Source organism: Protopterus annectens, chromosome 1.part1 (assembly GCF_019279795.1).
Source record: "Protopterus annectens isolate FY-2018-M chromosome 1.part1, PAN1.0, whole genome shotgun sequence".
Classification (NCBI taxonomy): Eukaryota; Metazoa; Chordata; order Ceratodontiformes; family Protopteridae; genus Protopterus; species Protopterus annectens.
This window is the reverse complement of record NC_056726.1, coordinates 1522794188-1522819919: the sequence shown is the minus strand read 5'-3', so window position 1 is coordinate 1522819919 and position 25732 is coordinate 1522794188. Positions and strand designations below refer to the sequence as shown.

General features: G+C 43.2%; 1 protein-coding gene across 5 annotated transcripts in view; it reads right to left on the bottom strand.

Moving 5' to 3' along the window:
- The window catches only part of COL16A1 (collagen type XVI alpha 1 chain), a 3146845-nt gene that overhangs the window by 1831392 nt on the left and 1289721 nt on the right, over positions 1 to 25732 (bottom strand). For all 5 annotated transcript variants that reach the window (XM_044082765.1, XM_044082783.1, XM_044082773.1 and 2 more), the window contains exon 12: positions 18218 to 18244. In XM_044082765.1, coding sequence (XP_043938700.1) covers positions 18218 to 18244 — 27 coding nt within the window. The remainder of the gene's footprint in view (positions 1 to 18217; positions 18245 to 25732) is intronic.

The following is a 25732-nucleotide window of genomic DNA, read 5'->3' as shown; positions in this document are numbered from 1 at the left end:
AACAGGGTCCCTAGCCATGTGAAGTACAGTTACTGCCTAACCCAATTCAAGTGCAACTTGGACAACTGGACTGGGAACAGGAAATTCATCCCTGGTTTGGCACCTATGTCTCTAATGGACACAGGAAATCTGTAAATGGTTATTCTCAGAATAACAGACATAATAAGCATCAACCAGCAATTCCCAGCTCAGAAGAGCGTAGGCTATTATCTCCTGCCACAAGAGTTTAGACCACAAATCTTCCTAATGTAAAATATCTGGGATAGACCCCAAGTGCTTAAATCAGAACAAAGACAGTTAGAATAACAGACACAATAAGCCTTCACCCACAATTCCTAGCTAGGAAGGGAGTTTACCCTCTCCTCTCACAAGAGTGTTGACCACAAATCTTCTTAATGTAAAATAACTGTGCTGAAGTCCAAGGGCTTAAACCAGAACTATGACACTTTTAGAATAACAGACACAATGAGCCTTCAACCAGCAATTCTCAGCTTAGAATGATGTAAGCTACCTCTCCTGCCACAAGAGTGTAGACCACAAACCATCCTTATGTAAGATAACTAGATGTTCATCATGTTACCCTGCTGCAGTCATCACACTTGGGTTATCCTGCCATCAGGTGGTCCCGCAGTTGGCCAGAATTCCAAAGTCTTGGTCCGGCGTCGGTTGCTGTCACTTCTTCCCTGACGTCAGAGTGCCAGTGGTATATCAGAGGCATCTGACACCATTTTCTTCAGTCTTTCTTGTCGCTCGCTGCTCGAAGCAGAAGCAGTTCACAAGTGCCGGTCGGCCGACACCTGAGATTTTTCAAATCAAGTTTTAGTCCGAAGTCTTCAAAGCTAAGTACCCCGTTGGGGAACCTTTTCTTGCCTCAGTCCGATGTCAGAAAAAGTTAACAATTGCATTTCTTGTGGGAAGCAAATACCTCATAAGGATTTTCATTCTTTTTGTATACATTGCCTAGGCCCAAACCGCAAGTCTCTGTTTGTCGATTTTGTGCTATGTTCAATACGCGAACTATAAAGCGCCGCTTTGATTTCGCACGGCACTACTTTGGTAGAAAATTTAATTACACTATGCCGTCGGAGCAACTGACTACCAGCGTGCATAAAAAATGCAGGGATAGGGACAGGCAGCCTAGATCCAAGCCGGACTCCGAGGCCTCTGCTGGCCCAGTCGCCGGTTCTCCGGTTTTCAGTGAGGCGCCTACGCAGCCCCTGGCTACTGCTGAATTGGATCCCCAGGCCGCATCGGATCCCCCAGCAGAGATTTCTAGGCCAACGCAGCCTTTTTCCTTAGGCCCATCCGACGACATCACAGTAGGGGAAGCCGGTGCTGCAGAAACACCTTTGGTTTCTGAAGGTGTCTTCAGACCGACTACCCTCACCATAAAATCTTATGCTAAGCTTAAGACTCCTCTAAAACCAAAAAAGCCTACACTTCAGTCTCCAGGTCAAGGCCCTATGCCTAAGAAACAGATGCTTAAAATGGCTGAAGATTTGATTTCTTTGATCAGGGTTTCCCAACCCCCCCCCCCCGACAAAAGGCCTAGACAAGAGGAGGATTATGCCTCCTCTGATCAGGTGTCTGTTTCCTTGGGCTCCTCTGAGGAACAGGATTACTCTTTTCCCTTTATGAAGATTCAGATGCTGAAGACTCAATTCCCTCAGCTTCTCCCCCTGAAGACTACTCCTTTGGGGAAACTTTACACACCATGAGGAAACATTTCCACTGGGAGGGTCAGGACTACTCTGACTCAAAGAAAAGGCTCCAGGAGTTTCTTTTACTTCCTCAGCACAGACCTCTTGCTATCCCCCCTGTTTTGGACATAGTAAATGATGTTTTTTAGAATCTAGTTTAAATCCAGATTCTCTGCCTCCTGCTCCAGCCAAACCAGATAGATACTATAGAGTGCCTGACTCTCACAAATTCCTTTACAAAAGCCCTGCTGCTGATCCAGAGACAATCTCCCAGGGTCCCAAAGGGGCTAAGGCTTCTATGGCTAAAAATCCTGTACCTTCGGAAAGGGACTCTAGAGCACTAGACAGGTGGGGGAAGAAGGTTTACACCTCTACTACTTTAGCTATGAGAGCACTAAATTGTCAGTTTCACATGCTTAAATACCAGCAATTCCTTATGTCTCAAATAAAACAAAAGATGGACATGCTCCCTCAACAGTCTGAACTCAAGGAAATGCAAGATCTGTTGCATGCAGCTGAACAGGTGGGCAAACATACTTTACAATGTGGTTTTGATGCCTTGGAAGCTTCCTCCAGAGCAGCTGTTACTGGGTCTGTTATACATAGGCATGCTTGGTTAAAGAAACAATCTCTGCCTGATCATGTTAAAGCAAAGTTACCGGATGCACCCTTACAGCAGGATGTTTTATTTGGGGTTAAAGCAGAGGAGGTTTTAAAGAAAATGGAGGATAAGGCAAAATCTATGCAGATGGTCAAAGATTTCTTACAGGTACAGCCCAACGCTTCAGCAGAAATTGGCCAACAAAAAATTGGTCCTTTCCAGCTTCTGACAGGCCACAGAGGGGTAAATACAGGCGCCCAAGGGGCAGAGGACAAGCACAAATCCCTTACAAACCTTGCCAATGGGGCACTACAACACAGAAAGGAGGAGAAGACAGGTCCCAAACCACTAGAAGGCAAACACAATGACTTAAACATCAAACTGCCAAGCAAAACCCTCTTGGCAGCTCCCTTGGGAGGAAAATTAACACTTTTTGCAGACAACTGGTGCATCGTCACAAAGGACAAATGGGTCCTAGACATTATCTCACACAGATACAGATTCCATTTCCACACCTTGCCAAGGATAAAAGGAATGCCAAACCTGCCACAAAATCAATGGGCAGAGGCACAAAAACAAATTACAGCTCTCATGGACATGAAAGCCATCCAACTGGTACCTACACAGGAGCAAGGCCAAGAATTTTACTCAAGGCTCTTTCTAGTCCCCACAAAGGACGATGCTTGGAGACTCATTCTGTACCTTTCAATTTTAAACACTTTCTTGCAAGTACCCAAATTCAAAATGCTAACACTACAGCAGCTTCTTCCCATGTTGGGCAAGAAAGCTTGGCTAGTAACGTTGGACCTCAAGGAGGCATACCTGCATGTCCCTATCAGACAAAATTGCAGAAGATACCTCCATTTCATTGCAGGTTCAACCCATTACTAATTCTCTGCACTGCCCTTTGGTTTATCTACTGCACCCAGGGTCTTCACAAAATGCCTGGCACTAGTAATTGCATACTGCAGACAGAGGGGAATTCAAATATACCCATACCTGGACGACTGTCTCATACAAGCAGAAAGCAAGGACATTCTCTTACAACACCTGGCTTTTGTAAGACATCTTCTAAGTTGCCTAGGGTACACAGTAAACAAACAGAAATCAAAACTAGTGCCCTGACAAACTATGACATTCCTGGGTGCCAGCTTGAATACAATGGCTGAGATGTCTTATCTGAATCCAGACAAACTACAATTAACTCAATACTTCAGAACAATGGGAACAAAGACCCAACTCCCTGCAAGATAAATTCTGCAGGCCTTGGGCTTCATGGCATCTTGCATACTACTAATGCCATTTGCAAAACTGCATATGAGGAAATTACAATGGTAGCTAAAAAGCGTATGGACTCAACACAGTCACAGCTTGGAAACTATGATAACTCTCATTCCCTGCCTTCAACAGGAGTATCTATGGTGGTCAGAGGCTTGTTACCTCCACAAGGGTCAGCCTTTAACCCTACCCCCAGCCAGGCAAAGCATGACAACAGATGCATCAGACTATGCCTGGGGGGCAAACATGGCAGGACAGTGCGTTCAAAGCTTATGGACAGCTGATCAAAGGAATCTGCACATCAATCAAAAAGAAATGCTAGCTGTACAAAATGCTCTGACAGCCTTCAAGGACCTCTTGCATCCAGGACAGCTTATCATAAGGACAGACAACACCACAGTAATGTGGTACATAAAAAAACAAGGGGACACACACTCCTACCCTCCATGCAGGCAAGCAATGACCTTGTGGAACACAGCACTGGCTTACCAAGTTCAATTACAAGCTCAATTCCTGCCAGGAAAAAAGAACATATTGGCAGACGACCTAAGCAGAAACATCATGGATCCCCACGAACGAAAACTGGATCCACAAGTATTCGCAATGATAACTCAAAAGTGGGGGCTCCCAGACATAGCCCTGTTTGCCAGCCCTCAAAACTGTCAGCTAACAAAGTTTTGCACAAGGACTTTTCACCAACAAGCTTGGAAAGTGGACGCACTCTCATTCAGTTGGAAAATGCTAACAGTATATGCCTTTCCTCCACTACCTCTTCTCACAAAGGTGCTACTGAAAGTCAGGATGGAGAGACCCTGAATGGTACTCATTGCTTCAGACTGGCCACGCCAGCACTGGTACCCACTATTAAGGAATATGGCCCATGGCCCACCATGGATTCTACCACAAATTACCCACCTGCTCACACAGCAAGACAATCAGATTCTACACAGCCAGCTCAAAACCTTAAACTTGGCTGCATGGCAAATCACCTAGGCAACCAGCCAGCTCCTCTCTCACAAGCTGTTATGGAAGTTATTCTGGAGGCCAGGAGGCCCAGCACCAGGAAAGCCTACTCAGACAAATGGAAAAGGTTTTGTGCCTGGAACCAAGCTAAAGGCCAAAATACCCTTCAGCCTGACATACCTCAGATTCTGCAATATCTAACTGAGATGTTACACAAAGGGCTTTCTTTTTCATCTATTAAAATCCACGCCTCAGCTATTTCTGCTCACTACAACACAGATCCTCCCTTATTTTCACATCCACTTCTAAGGCAGTACCTCAGAGGGGCTAAAAACATTAGGCCTCCCAGGAGAGCACCAACACCTACTTGGGACCTCAATTTTGTTCTGGAAAAACTCACGCTACCTCCTTTTGAACCATCTTTCTCAGCTGACCTAAAGTTTATATCATGGAAGACTGCCCTGCTGCTAGCAATCACTTCAGCTAGAAGAGTTTCAGAGCTTCAGGCACTAATGGCAGTAGAGCCTTTCCTCATTTCTCATCAAGACAGGGATTCTCTACGAACTAACCCCTCTTTTATGCCTAAGGTGGTATCCAGTGTGGCCCTAAATCAAACCATCCATTTACCCACCTTCTTTCCAAATCCACAGAACAAAGGAGAAAGACTCCTGCATTCCTTGGACATTCACAGACAGCTACGTTACTACTTGGATAAAACTAAGGTTTTCAGAAAATCTGACCAGCTTCTTGTATCCTATGCTACAGCATCACAAGGAAAGGCTATCTCAAAACAAACCATTTCCAAATGGATAGGACATTGCATATGTTTTTGCTACACCCACCATTGAAAACCAGTTCCTACTACCATAAGGCCCCACTCTAACAGGGCAGCAGCTACATCTACAGCCTTCCTCAGGGGGGTACTGACTAAAGATATTCTGGAAGCTGCAACTTGGAGTTCAGTACACACCTTCACCAAACATTATCACTTACCACTTTACTCTAAGACCAGGGCGGGCTTCGCCACTACAGTTTTGCAGGGCCTTCTAGCCCCCTCTAACCCTGTTTGACTCCTCCGCCCATCCTTAGCTTTGGAATTCTACCCAAGTGTGATGACTGCAACAGGGTGACACGATGAACATAGTACAATTTTGTACCTACCATAAATGTAGATGTTCGAGTGTATATCCTGCTGCAGTCCAGGTTGCCCTCCCTCCATCCCCTCTAAAACCAGCTGAACTTATCTCTATTCTATACAACCTCTGTGGTGTATTTGCTTGTGCCTAAGGGTTTTGTTTTACTTTTTTCAAGATAGCTATATATATATATATATATATATATATATATATATATATATATATATATATATATACATATATTTTTGCCTACCTATTAGGGGCACCTGATATCGGGGGCAAGAAAAAACTGAAGAAAATGGCATTGGATGCCTCTGATATATCTCTGGCACTCTGACGTCAGGGAAGAAGTGACAGCAACCGACGCCGGACCAAGACTTTGGAATTTTGGCCGACTGACGGCCAGGATAACCCAAGTGTGATGACTGCAGCAGGGTATACACTCAAACATCTACATTTATGGTATGTACAAAACTGTACTTTTGAAGCCAACTGTTAAATCAAACCTAAGAAGCTTATAATCAGACTACTAACAAGCAGTAATAAATATAGCAGAATAAATGCAACTGAACACTTTAAGAAGCAGCAAAAAATAAAATAAAGGAAGAAGCACAGATACAGTAAAAGCAGCTGAATAAAGTAAATGTTTCTCTTAAGTAAGTGGGAAGGGAGGAAACAGAAGATAATTCAAGTTTAAGAGACTACGGGGGTGGGCCTTCCCCACTGATCTCTCAGTACTCAGTAGAACGAGCTGATGAGATGGGACTTGGGAGCATCCAAAATCAGATTTATAGTCGGGGCAGGAAACTCAGAGGCCACCAAGTTTAAAAGTACAACAGTTGTGCAAGTGGGTAGGAAAAATCAAATGCAGGCAGAGATCAGCAATAGCACAGAGGGAGCAGCAAGCAAGCCAAACAAGGACTCCATCTAAATCACCACATGAGTCTTTCCTTCTCAGCTACTCAGAATTTCTTTTGATTTTCCAACACTTCTGTGCAGGATACCTGCTAATTTCCTCTCTCAGTACTAACCATAGTATGCAGACAGTTCTTCAAACTATGCTGTATAGCATGCTTTGTAAGTCCCTCTTATCCCCTGGTGTTTAGAAGCCTATTCTACCTGTTATGTCTATCTCATCCTGCCACTGGAGAATTTCACTAAGTTTTTTTTGCTACGAGGGATTACCTCATACTCTACTATCCAAGGGCCTAGGGCATTCTATGACTCCCTTCCACCATACTGCCTATAGAAATATCGGGCATCACCTTCTATTCTGTCACCCTGGACCATCTGGATGACCTATTATCCAGGATACCTTGTACATCTACTGCCCTACCACTCTTAAAATCCCATCTGTTGCTTCCATCCTACCACTTAGGGTACTTTGAAAGTTACTCTCACACTATTACTGAAAATAACACATAACATTATTCAGCCAGTTGCCAGAGTAATTATTGAGCACTTCTCTCCTTGCAACCCAAAGTATCCTGGAAATACTATCAATTCTACAGAGAATACTTCACAATAACATCCCACCCTGCTAAACAGAGTACCCTGTGAGCACCTTCTGCCCTGTTACAAACACCTCCCACCCTGCTATCAGGTACCCTCTAAGCACCTCCCACCTTCAAGCTGGGAAACCCAGAGTGAATTTCCCACCTTCTACACAATGTAAAATAACAGCATCTTCCATCCTGCAATGCAGAATACTGTATACACACCTCCTATCCTCCTACAGGGGGTACCCAGAAAGAACCTCCCCCTTTTATGAAGCAAACCTTCTGCACATCTCCTAGGCTGCTCCTGCTACTACTGCATAGAATAATCAGCAAAAACCACTCCTGGATACCAAAGGTGCCATGTAATCATCTCTCAGTTTGATGCCCAAGGTACTGTGTATTTAGCATACCTCCCACACACATACACGGAGCCCACTACAAACAAATTCACCCTGCTATCCAGAGTACTCTAGGCTGACATCCCATTCTGCCACCAGAACATTCCACACCCTACTACCGAAGGTATGATGCTATCACCTCTCACCCTGATACTTAGTGTACACTGTGAGTACCTCAGCATACCCGCAAATCCCTGCCATATTACCACCCTGGATTTTGTGTCACTCCCTTGCTCTGCTAAACATGATATTCTCAGAGTGCCTTCTGTAGTTTCTGTAGTATCTTGGGTATAGTATGCCTAGCTGGTTAATTTTCATAGTTTCATATGTGAATTGTAGTCTAACTGCCCTAAATGGCATTTTAAGCCTAGCCAATAACTCAAGGTCAGAAATAAACCCTGCACCTTTTGTTTATGAGGCAAAGACCTTAACCATTATACCAAATCCACACCTTTGTGATGAGCAAAGCTGCAGCTTGAAGAACTTGCACTTAGTAACCCTCTCAAGTTGGTTGCCTTTGCTGTGAATCCAGACACTTTCAGCTTTGAGCAACGTACAGGGATTTGATTACTGTTGTTGTCTTTGAGTTTGGCTTTACATATGAAAGCTGTTGAATAATTTAAAATGTGGAAATTTCTCTTCCAAGTTCTAACATTTTTATTTTGTTAACAAGGTCTAAAATTTTAAAGAATCTGAAAGAATTAAAAACAAAATAAAAAAGATAGAAATAAAGGATTCCAGCAGTAGCATCAACCAAAGGAGGATAATGTAGAACAGGATTACTAGAAATGTACATACTTCAAAGGTAACTGATATGAAAATGCTCTGATAAAAAACTGCAATATGGTTACCCCTTCTGATTCATACATCCGTAGGTTCATAAGTTTATACTAGGCTAATGACCATCAGGGACTTTATAAGTGCACTCATGCAACCTAATCCAGTTTTGCCCCCAAATACCTTGAATACCTATATGGTGGGGTATGTAAGTAGGGAGGTAGCTAAGGGTTACGTGGGTGTATGTGTGCTAATTATAGTTTCATTTACTTACTGTCAGTCAGAGACACAGGGTGCAGACCACGGCTGAGTTTGTGATTTGTCATCCAATGTGTAAGGTTTCAGTGTTAATTATAGTTTCATTTACTTACTGTCAGTCAGAGACACAGGGTCCAGACCACGGGTCAGTTTGTGATTTGTCATCCAATGTGTAAGGTTTCATTTGAATATTGTTAGGGATGAACTCTGCTTCACATGGATTGGGAGATTATTCCATGGTGTTGGGATCCTTGGAGACATACAGTGGTCTCTCCAGAATGTTATATTTAGGTTGCAGGCAAGGTTCACGTCCTCGAATCTAGTGTTTCAGGTGCTGCTTGTTTTGTGGCCGTGCAGGTGCTCCATCACAGCGGGATCTGACGATGCCTTATATGCCAGGCACAGATCGCATCTCAACAACCTGTAGAAGACTCAGTACAGATATAGGGCCTAAAGGTGTAGCAGACGGTATTCAAACCCTGGTTTCTCCTGGTGAGGAACCTTTTAGGGCATTCCAACTGTCACAAGTGCCTGGTTATGTAGATGCCAAATGGGCACTGTACTCAATGACGGATCTGAAAAGGGATGAACAGAGGGGTACTATATATTCCTGGGACCTGGATGCCATACTCTTGCATATCAGTTGGGAAACACTGAATGATGTTCTTACTGTCTTTGCTATGTGTTAGTCAAAGGCCAGATTACTGTCTGCATATTTTCCTCATATCCTTAACTACCTGGTCAACTCTTAAGGGTGTTTTATTGATGGGAGTCATTAGCTTGGGTGGACGATTTTCTAGTGGCCCTATAATGTATTTCTTCATACTGAATTTTAATCCGTGGCTTTGGCACCACTAAGTGTTTTTGTTACATCTGCTTGTGCAGACCATCCTTAACAAAGCAATGTCGTGTCTTAACCATGTCCTCCCATATGCTGACAGATATTGGATCCATGTGGAGTCACACCAGAAAGTAAGCCAATTACTGAAATAATTTTCTGATTATACTGTGGCATCATCCTTGGTGAGGTAGAAAGTTGCTCAGTACAAGGCATGTGCCTGTCTATGGCACATATTCAGAGAGATCCTTTATGTCTCTTTTCATATAGTCCAGTGAGGTGTGTCTCAGGTCATTTACACCCACATGGACTATGACAGAATCATATTGGTACCTGTGAGGTGTGTCTCAGGTCATTTACACCCACATGGACTATGACAGAATCATATTGGTACCTGTGAGGTGTGTCTCAGGTCATTTACACCCACATAGACTATGACAGAATCATCTTGGTACCTGCATGATATTGCAGATTGTAACTCCAGACAGGCACCTGTTATCGTCTCCACATCTAGCCTGGTGTTGATACCTATAACCTTCAAATGGCTAAAAATAAAATCTGTAGGTGTACTTTCCTTGCCAGTGTGCATACCCATCACTGCAACCTTAAGGGCTTTAACTGGTTACAGTTGCAAACAGAGCAATATTTTAACTTATCATACTTTTATTTAAAATTATCCACAATTAATATTTAAAATTTTTATTCTCAGCCGGAGTTCACCCACTAAAAATGCAAATTGTCAGTCATAGACCAATTATACTCTCTTAGAGATGGACAGGACAATCCATCCCATTAGTCAGGCTTAGGTACAATTTAACTATAGGTGAAAAGGCTTTCTCTAGGAGGGGACAGCTACACAGAACAAGTTCAAGTGAAGTAGGGGGACAGCAGACCATATGGGAAATTAAGACTAAACTAGAAAAGCATTTCTTAAAAATCCAGATGCTTTCACAGTGTGAGATAATTTGTTTCTTTAGGTGTGCACTGCTTGCTCTGACCATTATTATGGATGTAAGCAAAGCTGCTGTGATTGTTAGTATTTTGATAACCAAGTTGACCTTCTCTACAGATGGTTGTAAATGTAAATATTAATCAACAAAAATATGTTTCTCTTGTATCCTGTTACTTCAGAGCCCAGGTTACAGCTGAAAAGGTTTAACTGACCAGCCCACCCACTGCCGTGTTTGTGGAGCAAGTCTACACTTTAAGAAACAGTCTCAGAATTCTTGAAAAAACATGAAACTTTTATGCTAAAAATAGTTCATAGAAAAAATTTGACTCCTATGACAGCAAGTTTACTAAAATCAATTACAGAGTATACAGTGTAGCAGAACAGAGAAAACTAGTTTAGGAATTACACCAAAGTTAGAAAAGCAGGATTGTCTGTGGAATAAATTATGAATGTATACAAACAAGCTTATTACTTAAAAATAACCTAACATTTGAAAATACCTTATTAGACATTACAAATAAAAGTGCATAACATTTGCAAGTTAGAGAGTCATCAGAAGTAAATAACTGAATACAAGAAAAAATGCTCTTTTATGTCTGCTTTCCCAGGAGTGTGGAGACTACGAAAGAAAAGCAGTGTTATCGTTGCCTTGCTAAATAGCAAATAACTAAATAATAAATAAAGAAATACCATGCCTGTGACAGAACTAAACAAATACATGCAATAAGTCTGTAAAATAAGATACCATGTTTTAAGAGTGCTTAAGTGCCTACACACAAAGAGATGAAATAAGTTTAGTAGTGACTGCTCACATAATGTTTACCGAGGAGGAAAGTACAGGATATCCACAATAGCCTTTCACTTTACAGTGTGTGCAAAAGCTTAAATCTGCAAAAAGTTAATGCATTAAACGTACAAATGTGCAGCATTGTCACAGATGTATGCTCCAAGCTCTAGTCACTAGCATAGATACACACAGCCTGGTCAATCATGCACGTCACCCACATTGTGTCCCTATTGTTTACTGAAAAGAGCTTTTGTAAACCTGATAATTCTAATGCACTGGTGACTGACAGGTTCAGAAAGGACTATACCTTTCTTACATGATAACTAGCCAGTTTTCTAGTTTCAGCACTCAAATCTGTTTCTTTGATCTTAGCACTTGTTCAGACAAAAAAAAAAAAAAAAAATTTGTATCTGCTTTTACTGTACTTGTGTTTCTACCTACTTCATTTTACTTTTGCATCATCTTAAAAATACTCAATTGTATTTATTACTGCTTGGTGTAACTCATTCTAAGCCTTTTGGTTTAAACACTTGGGCTTCGGACCAGTTGTTTTGCACTGAGAGGGTTTGTGGTCTGCACTGTTGTGGCAGAACAGGTAGTTTACATCCTTCTAGGTTGGGAACTGCTGATTGAGGGCTCAGTGTCTGTTATTCTAAAAGTGTATTAATTCTGGTTTAAGCACTTGGGCTTTCAGGCCAGTTATTTTACATTAAGAGGGTTCGTGGTCTGCACTCTTGTGGGAGGAGAGGCTGGACTCTGCCTTCTGAGCTGGGAATTTCTGGTTAAAGGCTTATAGTGCATGCATATCTGAACTGCTTCTTACCGAAGTTGGTGCGCCTTGTTTGCTGTGGCATAGACTGGATTCGGGCCTGCTGGATCTAGCTTTGTTTGTGTAACTTGAGCACTAATCCAGACATTCTCTAAAGTATTCAATTGTATTTATTACTGCTTGGTTGTAACTTGATTAAAGTGTAGCTATCATTCTAAGTCTTTTGGATTAAGCACTTGGGCTTCAGACCAGTTGTTTTACATTAGGAAGGTTTGTGGCAAGCACTGTGGTGGCAGGACAGGTAGCTTTCATCCTTCTAAGTTGGGAACTGCTGATTGAGAGCCCAGTGTCCAAGGGTATTAGTTCTGGTTTAGGCACTTGGGCTTCAGGCCAGTTATTTTACATTAAGAAGGTTCGTGGTCTGCACTCTTGTGGGAGAAGAGGCTGGACTCTGCCCTTCTGAGCTGGGAATTTCTGGTTAAAGGTTTATAGTGCCTGAATATTTGAACTGCATCTTACTGAAATTGGTACACCTTGTTTGCTCTAGCATAGACTAGATCCAGGCCTGATGAATCTAGCTTTGTTTATATGCTTGTTGTTTTTTTGCTTGTTATTTCCCTGGAAGCTAATTCTACCTAATACGCGGCTTCGCAGCACTTCTGTGGATCACTAGTGATATCTGCATTGCTTACTGTACTAGTTCCTTGTTTCACTTGAAAGAAAGTTACTGTTTGTCATTTTTGCATTTAGTTACTTGTAACACATTGCACTCAAGTTACCTGGCACTTGCTCACTAAAGCAATTATATAAGTCAGCACTAAAAATTAAAAGCACTACACCCTCACTCCCCACTGGCCCTTGTTTTCAATTATTAAGGAATTCCCAATATTATTCTAGCATGTCCAAAGGTCAGTTGTCAATCTCCTCTCCGGTCCAGCTGGTGAATCTGGGAATCTTGAGGCAATGTTATAACTGCCTCATGTACACAGACAACCCTCTCCTCCTCCCACATAACACAAATACTTGTGAGAGATGCAGCTATTTAGCCAAACTGGAGGCTGAGCTCTCTCAACTCAGGACTGGCAAGACCAGACAGGCGGAGAAGGCAACTACACACACCACAAAACCAGCCTCACATAATACTACCACACCACTGAATCAAACACATAAACACACAAAGACATACTCTGAGGCTCTGAGTAAAAATTTACCTAAACAGCAGAGGCCTCCAAAGCAGACACCCAAACAACTGCTACCTCAAGACACCCCACAAGCAACACATAAACCACAAAAGCAGTGTGCAAAGCAGTCACAGCCCTTAAGGCCAAATACAACACCAAACATACTTGTCATAGGTGACTCCATAGTCAGACACACTGGCGTCCCACTCACCAGGCTGAACAAGGAGAGGGTCACAGTAAGCTGCCTATCGGGCTAGAATCCGCCACATAACACAAGCACTCTGGTCACTCACGGCAAGTACAAATATGACACAGTCATTGTCCATGCTGGTGTGAGCGACCTGAGACGCACCTCCCTGGACTACATGAAAAGAGACATAGAGGAGCTCTCTGATTATGTAGCCCAGGCAGGTATGACCCTGACCCTGAGCAGTATCCTTCCTTCACCAAGAATGATGCCACAATATAGAGACAAGATGATCAGCTTTAACAATTGGCTTAATGTCTGGTGTCATTCAAAGGGGATCCAGTGTCTGTCTGCCTGGGATGACATGCTTGACAAGCCACGCTGCTTCACAAGGGACGGCTTGCACCTGTCACCCCTGGGATTCCGGATATTGGCTAAGGCTCTTGCCACCCCATAGTGCCTTTTTTAGGCAAGGCTCAAATTCTAAACCTACCACCCTAGAAAACAAAAATGGGAAGAAACTGAGGGTAATGCTGCTCAATGCCAGAAGTCTAAATCTCAAAATGCACGCACTCGAGGCCCTTCTCAGTATGGAGAACATCGATGTCTGTGCTGTAACTGAAACCTGGTTCAAGGCTCCTGAAAGCACCCCGGCACTATTAGGTTTTACCTCATATCATGCGTTCCGGCCCCAAAACCTGGACCACACCACAAAAGGAGGGGGTGTATCCATATTCATAAAGGATACCCACACCATCAGGTTGGTGGCAATGCACGAAGCTTCGGAAACCATCCAGGTGCAATTAACCATAGGCAAAACTGCTCTACAAATTGTAGCATGCTACAGGCCACCCTCTCAAACTCAGGAACCCCACACAGCCTTCCTGAAGACACTGGAGGGTATAAATGTATCTCCAAACACCATCATATTGGGTGACTTCAACTACCCGAATATAGACTGGGAACATTACTCAAGCCCTAACTTTCTAGCCCAATGGTTCCTGGAGTTCATAAATTCAAATGCCATGGAACAGCTAGTCACTGTTCCCACGAGAGGAGAAAATATACTAGATCTCATTATCACAAACATGGGGACAAAATGCTCCACACTGGAAGTATATCCCTCATTGGTGAGATCTGATCATAAACTAATCTCACTGGAAATCCACATCCCGCCCCACCCCAAACAAAAAGACCACAGTGAAGAACTTCTCTAAAGCAAACTTCACACTACTCAAGACTGGTGTGGTATCCTTCAAGGCCCCTGAGCCAGTGGAAACCACAACCCAAGCTGCGGAAGCCCTTACAAATGCCTTCTATGAACACCTCCAGGACTGCATGGATCAGGCAATCCCAAATAAAACCAAGACTCTTTCCACAAAGGGCAAACGTCCAGTCTGGTGGACCCCAGCCATTAACAAACTTTACAATAAGAGGAGAAAGCTATTACATGATAGAACAAAATCCATAAAAGGGAAGTCACCCCGATCATTATTAGTAAAAAAATACAAGCACTCATAAAATCAACTAAGGCCGATTTTGAGAGAAAAATTGCCATGGATTCAAAGGACAATCATAAGGCCTTTTTCAGCTATGTTAGGAACCTGGGTGGAAACTCCCAGATATGCTCAGAATTAGTCCAAAATGATACAAAAATCACTGAACCCACAGACATTGCCAACATACTGGCAGACAGGTTCAGTGCAAACTTCACCCCCCCTCTCCCCCCCCAAAGGAGAGATAACTATCCCAGCAGAGTGTAGCCTCCCAGACATCTCAAATGCGCAGGTGAAAGCTGCTCTCTCTAAAGCTAAAAACACAGCATCAATGGGACCGGATGGTGTCCCGGCTGTGTGCTACACGAGCTAAATGAGGAATTAAACCTGCACATAAGGCAGCTGTTTAATCTCAGCCTTACCACAGGATACGTGCCCAAGGAGTGGCGTACGGCAACTGTGGTCCCACTCCACAAAGGCGGTGCCTCTACGGACCCTGGTAATTACCGCCCCATAAGCTTAACAAGTCTAGTCTGCAAAGCTATGGAGAGGATCATAATGGAGCTCATAAACAAAGATATAGGGGACTTGCAGACATTGGACCCGACCCAGTTTGGCTTCGTCAAGGGCAGATCATGCCTTTTGAACTTGGTCGACTTCTTGAAACAGTCACCAAGGCCATTGATGAGGGAAAGGCAGTCCATACAGCCTACCTTGACCTTGCAAAGGTTTCGACACAATACCCCACTCGGGTATTGTAGAAAAACTTACCAGCTTAAATGTAAACCCATATGTCACAAGATGGGTTGCAAACTGGCTTAAGGACAGAACCCACATGGTTAGAGTTGCTGGCGCTATGTCAGACTCCAAGCCGGTCACAAGCGGTGTCCCACAGGGCTCGGTCCTTGGCCCCCTATTGTTTGGCATCTACTTCTCAGAAGTACAGGCCAACATGGGAGGACTTTGGCTGACAAAGTTTGCAGACGACTGCAAACTGGGCCATAGTGGAAAGTGCATCGGACACGGATATCCTTCAGAAGGGACTCACAGAAACAGATAGCTGGTGCCAGAGCCATGGCCTGAAGTTAAACACCAAAAAATGTATAGTCATACCCTTCGGGAAAAACAAGGTAACCCCAAGCTACCATATAGGTGGCAATCCACTAAGCACAGAAGAGGTTATCAGGGACCTGGGGACCCAGGTTGACAGTGGCCTTTCTTTTGACACTCACGTTGCTAAAGTGGTTAGAAAGACCTTCTACATTGCCCACCTGATCATGAAGGGATTCACATCCAGATCTAGTGAGGTCATTGTTCCCCTGTACTCTTCACTTATCAGACCAATGATCGAGTACAATGCCCCATTCGGGATGTATCGCACCCGACATCTGCAGCAATTGGAGAGACCCCAAAAGTTCCTCACCAAAAGGATAAAGGGACTCCAAAATCTGTCATATGCTGCCAGATTGAAGAAACTCCAGCTCTATTCAGTTGCATACCGTCTGCTCAGAGGTGACATGTGCCTGACATACAAGGCCATGTCCAACCCGAATTAATGGACATGCTCCACCTCAAAAATCCAAATCCACCAAAACCACTAGAGCAAGCAACTTAAACCTTAGCACGGATATAAATAGGACGTGCTGGAGGGATAGATTTATCACTCAGAGACTCCCTATGCTGTGGAATAAAATCCCGGTCCATGTGAGGCAGAGCACCTCGCTGGCTCTGTTCAAGAGAAATCTTGACCTGTGGATGGGAGATCGTAGGTTTATCCCGGGAATCATCTCTGTGTCACTGCTGGACAGAGGCACAACAAACTAATGGGCACAGTATTTTTTCATATAAGGGGTGGCGTAAGCCACAAAAATTTGGGCTAGGCTTATAAATGCCTTAGGGCAGATAGCCTAGTATAAACCTATGAACCTATGATAAATGGCTAACAATTACTTAAAGGTTCTGCGGACAAGATTTGGGAAAAGATGCAGCTTGAGTGCCTAAGATAATACCACTGGTGGGGACAAGGGTGTACAGTGAACCCTGGTATTTAGAGCAGTTTGTGACCCTGATATGCAAACACCCCTTTTATTGTGTATTACAGCTAGATGTAAAAACTGGTTGTAACCCCTATGACTATAAAGTTGAGCTGGAATTTTTTATGTAGAATACATCTAAACTATCTTCTTCTTTCGGCTTTTCCCAGTTAGGGGTCACCACAGCAGATCACCTTGTCTGCTCATGACTGGCAGTAGAGTTTTACAGTGTCAAGTTGCCAGCCCAGCACCCAACCTTCCACAGAAGGCACACACTCACACCTAGGGCAAATTTAGAGTGTCTAATCCATCTGCATGTTTTTGGGATGTGGGAGGAAACCGGAGCACACCTACGTGACCACAGGGAGGACGTGCAGACTTTGCACAGAAGGCACCCCAGCCGAGGATCAAACTGGAGAACCTTTTGCTGTGAGGTGGCAATGCTAACCACTGCACCACTGTGGCCGCCCAGAATAAATCTAAACTATACAGGCTGTAATTTGAAGGAAATTAAGGAAGAATCAGTTACAGGACAATAGCAACTGTTACAGTTCTTTTTTTTTTTTTTTTTCATTTTTTTTTTATTTTTGTCTATAATTTTGACAGTAAGATCATTTGGCTAAGCTTTTATAGGACAAACCCAACACAGAGAAATAAGTTGAGGTACTGCATCTCATATTATTATCTACACACCAACTGGCAACACTATGACGGAAATAAGCATTTTTATGGGTGCGGTAAGTCCCTGTGCACCTCCCGCTACTTATATAGATTAACTCCTAGACTGAACTATCATAGAGAAAATAAGCATTCATAGATTTACGGGTTCATAGGTAAATACCAGGTTAGCTGGCCTTGTGGGCCATTTTAAGCCTAGTCAGTTTCCTTTTTTGTATCGAATGAAGCTATCCCACTTGCTTAGAGATTGGTCTTACCTATCCCATGGTTGATAATTAGATATTACCCCTAATGAGAATAACTGGGATCTTACTTGATGAATTTTCCCATGATATAATGGACAGCATACTTTATTCCATCACCCTCCAGACTGCTGCTTGAACATGTGCTCCAGTTTGCAATTTATTATGCATGAACTATATCATTTGAGTTATTATTGAAATAATGCAAAGATCATGTACAAAATACATGAACAAACAAATATTTTAAAATTAGTTGTAGGTTGTCCATGCAGAAGAAACAGCATATAAGTAACAAACACAAAAACAAATGTGTGAATCAGAAATGTATATGAACAGGCACACAGATGCCCAAGGAAAGGCATACAAATAGACAAAAAGAAGGTCAAGCAGCTAAATGGTCCAAAAACAAACATGAGACATATATATGCCTGTAAAGACACTTACCTTTATACTTCGACTACCTCGTGAACGCTGAAAAAAAAAGAAACATAGATATTAAAAATAATTTTCTTCATAAGAACTTTAAAGATTAAACTATCAAATAATATAATATTTTTGTGATTTTTATCACTCCCTGTACAACCATCAACCTTCAATGATCAATCACCCGTTATTTATTTGATTACTGGGTAGTGCACTGATCAATACTGAACAATTTCAGGATCAGCCTGGGTGAAATACAAAACATTTTACAAACAGAAAATACAGAAATGTAAGCAATAACAGAACAGTTCAAACTAATTACATTGAAAAACTGTGTATAAACATTCCAGTGAACAAGCACAATGCAATGTACAATCAAGCAAAGTGCATTTTACAATATATACATTTGTTTCTAAAGTGGGTCAATCTTGAGTGAAATTGGAGTGCAGAGAAGAGACTAACAAAGGTCATAGGTTAGGTCATACGTCCTGTGTTATAGCAGAAGCATTTGGCTTGGATGAAGAAGTGCTTCTCTAGTTGTATCCTGAATTTGGAATAAGTGTTGATTTCCTTAATGCCAATGGGGAGAGCTTTCAAAAGAGTAGGTACCTGAGAGGAGAAAGCATGCCCAGTGCTGTGGGGTTTGGTTCTAGGGGTAATGGGAGTTGGTGTGATAGAACATGTGCAGTGTTATGGGGTTTGGTTCTGGGGTAATGAGAGCTGGTGTGGTACAGTATGGGCAGTCCTGTGGAATTTGGTTCTAGGGGTAATGAGAGTTGGTGTGACAGAACATGTGCAGTGCTGTGGAGTCTGTTTCTAGGGGTAATGAGAGTTGGTGTGACAGAGCATTTGCAGTGCTGTGGGGTTTGGTTCTAGGTATAAGAATGCCATAATCAGAGTTTAGCAGGATGTCATCAGTTAGGGACCAAAGTGCTGTCATAGTACTTCATTCAGGCCAGAATCCATGTTGTTTGGAGGACAGCAGATGGTACTGCTGGATATAGAGGGAGTGCTGGGTGTAGACTATCTTTCCAAGAAGTTAGCTCAGAATTGGGAAGATGGATATTGGACTTAAGTGAGAGGAATCTTTTGGGTTGGTTAGCTACAGGAGGAGTTTAATTAGAATGGTTTTCCAAATCCATGGTATGATGTTTTGTGTGTTTTGTGTAAGGCATAAAATTATATATGTGGGAGAGGGGAAGACGTAGATGCTCTCTGCAGTGGCATACGAACCAGGTATGCACAACATGTATGAATTTTAGGTTCATAGGTTCATAGGTAGGTACTAGGCTATCAGCCCTAGGGCCCATACAAGCCTAGCCAAAAAATATACCCTGGCTTTCGCCACCCAAGAAAATTATTTTCCTGTGCCCCTGTCGAGCAGAGCCACAGACGTGATCCCCGGGGTGAATTTCCCATTCCCCATCCAATCATCAAGATTTTTCTTGAAGAGTGCTAATGAGGAGCTCTGTTTGACATAGATAGGTAGTCTGTTCCAGAGTATGGGAAGTCTCTGGGACAGGAATCTATCCCTCCAGCATGTTCTGCTTATTGTGGTGACAAGGTTTAGGTCCATAGAACGTATAGCTCGGCAGGATTGGGATTTCTTTAAGTGGAGCATGTCCAACAGCTCTGGGTTTGACATAGCTTTGTATGTTAGGCAGAGATCGTCCATGAGTAGGGGATATGCGATGGAGTAAATCTGTAGTTTATTGAGACGGTCTGCATAGGGCATCTGTTTGAGGTCAGTAATCCTCTTTGTGAGGCATTTCTGTGGTTTTTCCAGTTGTTGTAGACGTCTTGTGAGGTACATACCAAAAGGGGCATTGTACTCTATAATGGGTCTAATGAGTGATGAGTGGAGGGGAACAATGACTTCTTTTTTTCTGGATGAGAATCCTTTTGTGATGAGATGAGCCATGTAGAAGGATTTCCTGACCACTGTGGCGATGTGATTATAAAAGGAGAGACTACTGTCCACCTGTGTCCCAAGGTCTCATCACATTTTCAGCATTAAGTAGACTACCAGCTAAGTGGTAGTTCATGGGTACAGAGTTTTTACCAAAGGGGATGACAATACACTTTTTGGCATTGAGCTTCAGGCCATGGCTTTGACACCAGGTATCTGTCTCAGTGAGGCCTTTTTGTAGTTTGTCCACATCATTAGGAGTTTCGATTATGGCTCCTAGTTTGCAGTCATCTGCAAACTTTGTTAGCCAAAGACCTTCTGTGTTGGCCTGCACTTCAGAGAAGTAGATACCAAACAGGAGAGGACCCAGGACTGAACCCTGTGGTACTCCACTTGTCACTGGTCTGATGTCGGATTTGGAATCTGCTACTTTCAGTGTGGGTTCTGTCCGTGAGCCAGTTGGCAACTCATCTTGTGACATAGGGATTTATACCTAGTTTAGTGAGCCTATCTATAATTCCAGAGTGGGGGATGGTGTCAAAAGCCTTGGCGAGATCGAGACAAGCTGTGTGAACCATTTTACCCTCATCTGTGGCTTTGGTGACTGCTTCAAAGAAGTCAATCAGATTTAGGAGACATGATCTGCCTTTTACAAATCCAAACTGGGTAGGGTCCAGAGTTTGGAGATTACCAATGTCTTTGTGAGCTCCACGATGATACGTTCCATGGCCTTGCAGACCAGGCTCGTCAGGCTAATGGGGTGGTAGTTCCCAGGGTCCGCCGTGGATCCCCCTTTGTGGAGTGGGATAACCGTTGCGGTGTACCATTCAGTGGGTACAAAGCCTGAGGTGAGGCTATGATTGAACATGGTACTTAGGTAGGGTGCCAGTTCATTCTGTAGTTCATGTAGAATGCAGCCTGGGATATTGTCAGGTCCCATGGATGCTGTGTTCTTGGCTTTGGACAGTGTGTTTTTTACCTGTGCAGCCGTGATTATAGGAACTTTGCATTCTTCCAGTATAGAGATGGGCCCTCTAGGGGGTGAGACGGGGTAAAGTTAGCACTGAACCTATCTGCTAGGATGTTAGCAATATCAGTTGGTTCTGTATATTTAGTGCCATTGTGCTGTAACTCAGAGCAGATCTGAGTGTTCCCATTTAGATTCTTGACATAGCTATAGAATGGTTTGTGGTTGTCTTTAGAGTCAGTGGCAATTTTGTTTTCGTAACTAGCTTTGGAGGATTTTATGAGGGATCTCAGCTTCTTACTGAGGTTGACCAGGGAGTTCCTCCAGTCATGGGATTTTACTCTTTTTTGCAACAGTTTCTTTCTTCTGTTGTAGAGTTTGTTTATGGCAGAGGACCACCAGATTGGCTTCCTTTTTTGGAGGATAGCATCTTGGTTCTATTAGGGATAGCATGATCCATGCACTCATGTAAGTGCTTATAAAGTGCATTTGTGTAGGATTCGGCAGTCATACCTCTGTTGTCCATCTGCATGGGTGTCATGAAGTTTGCCACTTCTGCCTTAAGAAGTGTGAAGTTGGCTTTGGAGAAGTTTTTTACGATGGTTTCCCTAATTGGGGGTGGGGGTGGGATGTGGATGTCTAGGCTGATTAGCTTGTGGTTGGATCTGACCAACAAGTAACTGACCTCTGGTGTGGAACACCAGTTTCCCATGTTGGTAATGACCAGGTCTAGGATATTGCTGCCCCTGGTGGGGGTGTGAATAAGTTGATCCAAGGCATTGGAATTTATGAATTCTAGAAAATGTTGAGCAAAAGTGTTGGTACATAAGTAGTTTTCCCAGTTAATGGTGGGTAATTGAAATCGCCCATTATTAGGGTGTTGGATTGTACCCTAATACTTTCCAGTGTATCAAGAAATGAGGAATGTGAATCCTGGGGCATGGTGGGGGGTCTGTAGCAAGCTACAATTTGGATTGCGGTCTTGCCAGAGTTAGTTGCACTTGGATAATCTCGGATGCATTATGCTGTGCAACTAGCCTGGAGGTGTGGATATCCTTAATGAATATGGACACGCCTCCACCTTTAGTGCTTCATTCTGGGTTAGGTGGCCGAAAGGTGTGGTATGAATTCTAGCCTGGTAATGCAGGGGTGCTATCTGGAGCTTTGAACCAGGTCTCGGTCACTGCACAGATGTCAGTGTTCTCCATTTTAAGGAGTGCCTCGAGTGAGTGCATTTTGAAGTTTAGACTTCTATCATTGAGTAACATTACCCTCAGATTTTGCTTGCTTGTACCTGTTCTGGTGGTGAATTTGTCATTTGAACCTTGCCTAAAAAAGGCACTATAGGGGTGGCAAGAGCCTTAGCCAGTATCCGGAATCCTAAGGGCGACAGGTGCATGCCATCTCTGGCAAAGCATCGTGGTCTGTCAATCGTGTCATCCCAGGCAGACAAATACTGGATCCCCTTAGAATGACACCAGAAGCTTAGCCAACTGTTGAAGTCAATCAGTTTTTCCTTGTACTGTGGTATCATTCTGGGTGATGGCAGGATGCTACTCAGGGTTAGGGTCATACCTGCCTGGGATACAAGATTGGAGAGCGCCTCCATGTCTCTATTCATGTAGTCCAGGGAGGTACATCTCAGGTCATTCACACCAACATGGACAATGACAGTGTCATATTTGTACTTACTGTGGAGTGACCTGAGTGCATGCATTATGTGGTGGATCCTGGCACCTGACAGGCAGCTGACAGTAACTTTCTCCTTGTTTAGTCTAGTGAGTGGAACATCAGTGTGCCTGACTATAGAGTCACCTATGACTAGAGTGTTGGGTACGTTGTTATGCCTTATGGGCTGTGGTTGAGTGGCACACTGAGTTTGTGGGCTATGTGTCATTTGGGTTGTGTTGGGGGGTGGAGTTTGCTTGCGTTTATGCTTTGGATGTCTCTGATGCTTGGGCAGGTTTTTATTATGAGCCTCCGCAAATGTAGGTGTGTGTTTTGTGTTTCTCTGTGTGTGTTTTGGTGGTGTAGGTTTTGAGGGACTATGTGATGAGTGTGGTGTGGTGCAAGTGTTTACCTTCTCCTCTTGACTGTCTAGTCCAGTCTTTAGTGAAGAGAGCTTTGCTTCCAGTTTGGCTATATAAGTGCATCTCTCACAGGTTGTAGTGCTGGGTGGTAGGAGGAGAGGGTTGTCTGTGCACATGAGGCAATTGCTGCATTGCCCCAAGATGCCCATATTCATCAGGTAAACAGGAGAAATCACTGGGCGCTGACTCTTAGACATTCCTGGATAAGTGCTTAATTATTAAGTACTAAAAACTGCTTTCCACTAGACAAGTGAGGAAAGTTGAGTGCTGTAGTAATTTGCAGCTTATGTAGTGCTTACAATGAGTTCTGAACCAGTGCTGAGTTCAAAGAAACAGATTTGAGTGCTGAAACTAGAAAACTGGCTAGTTATAAGAAACAAAACTAAGCTAGAAGGCTTCCCTCCAATCCAGAAGGGCTTGGGGGCTCAGAAGCCTACAAACAGTCTCTACCACTTAACAGGAAAGGCAGGAAACAAGCTTAAAATGTTTTTTTTTTTCTCTTTCCCAGATGCTCTCTTTGTACACAGTAGGAGTGCCTGAAATCAGAATATGATCTCACTGCACTCAGTTGAGTGAGCAAATGAGATGGGCCCCAAAGGAGTATCCAAACACAAATTTACAAGAGGGGTGGGCAGTTTCAACGCCACTAAGATTAACACCAAAACAGAAACAGGGAGGGTGGGTGCGAAAACTAACCGAAGAACAGAGTCAAAACTTCCAGTTCAGTTAATATTCATGCAACACAGTTAAAACAATTTAAATACTGTATTATTTGAAAAAAAAGTGCAGATAAAGGGACTTACATTCTCTTATACGTCTAGTTGAATACAGCTAGATCATAGCCGGCCAAAGCTGAGGTTTTTAAGCAGAAAATATTTCAAACTTATTGTTTCATCAAACAAGTTCTTCAGTTCCCATTTCACCTTCTTGCTTTCTATTTGCAAACTGCACATCTGCATTCTATCTTGGCCTTTCTTCTCCATTTGCACCTGCATTATCACACCTGCATGGTCCAATGTGACCATTTCCTGTACCTCTAGTCACTCACTGCTGCCAATTCACGTGGGGTTACATGTATCGGTAGCATATCTAAATACGAATGTAAATTCTTTTTTATGAGACCCATTGCTCATACTACTACCGGGGCCATGAATCCTAAGATCTTTAGGAATTCCTTGACTGTGTCTTCTTTCCTTAGAGCCATAGCCTAGAAAAAGGCATTTGAAGGTTCAACTGCCTCCTGGGGTTGGAAGACCCTGAATACTGTGGTGTCCTGAGGAGTCCCTAACAAGACATTAATAGTTACTGGCGCCAGACATTCTCTGAATGTGCAAGGTATGTGGCTAACAAAAGGGCAAGAAGGCAAATGGCAGTGCAGATCCCCTGCCATCCCCTGCCACAACCCTTTGATAATGTTTGCTGTCATTCAGGAGAGGCAGAAGCCCTACTTTTTGAATCTGAGCACTCTTGAGAAATTGGTTTAAGTTTGTGAGGTCTAGCATGAATCTCTAGTGTCCATCTTTCCTAAGTATCCGGACATGACTAAAGTAAAACCAGGGATTATTATCCTTTGGGCTGTAGGCTCCACAGTGGCCTTGGAAGACATCTCTGAGATAAGGGGCTTTGCTAACTGTTCTTCAACTCATTGGAATTAGAGGATGCCCTGCATTTTTGACAGGGACAACAATGAGTTAGTATATTTTGGAGGTGACAGTCTCCAGGATCCCCTTCTTATCTGATGTTATGTATAACCAGTTTTGATTTACATTACATTCAGCCCTGGTTTGGCACCTATGTCTCTGATGCAAACATGTAATCTGCAATGTTCATCTCCCAGGGCCATGCTTACACTTATCAAGGGTATCAGAACTTGTCAGAGATTTGGGATGCATGGTTAGGCTTAAAAAGGCCCTTGTGGTCATTATCCTAGTAAACATCTATGAACCTATAAACCTATGATGACAGATGGCCGACCTTCACTACATCTTATGGGTGGGAAGAGAGATTAAGGGCTGGGGTAGAGATTTGCGGGTTTGGAAGGGGAGATGCCTGGTAACGTCACAGCTGCTGTGTGGTTGACGTTAGGCCCTTGGGGTAGAAGACCTTCCTGTGTCTTTTGGCTGGAGGGATATTCTTGCAATATGTCTGCTTCCCTTTGTCCTCCCTCTAATAACAGGGCTGTTGCTGTACAGAGTAATGGATTCCTTCTTCAGTATTTAGGAAATATATGGTGGAATGCGTGCTTTACTGACTTGTATAGTTCTCCTTTTCCATTCAACCTTTTATAAACAGCATGGGATGGAGGTGCATCAAAAAACTAAATTTTCTAATGGAACATTAGGAAGTTGTACCCAAGAACTGGGTCTGCAGACAAGAGTGTCTTCTAATGACTAGATCTGTAGCAGCATCCTCAGATGTGGTATACAGACCACAATACCCACATTTTATTGCATTCCTTCCATCATGTATAAAGTTCTTGAGTAAACTGTTAATGCTTACCAGTTGACTCATCACTTAGTCCCCTATGCACTTCCAGGAGTTGTTTCACAAGCTTGGTTACCCTAATATTT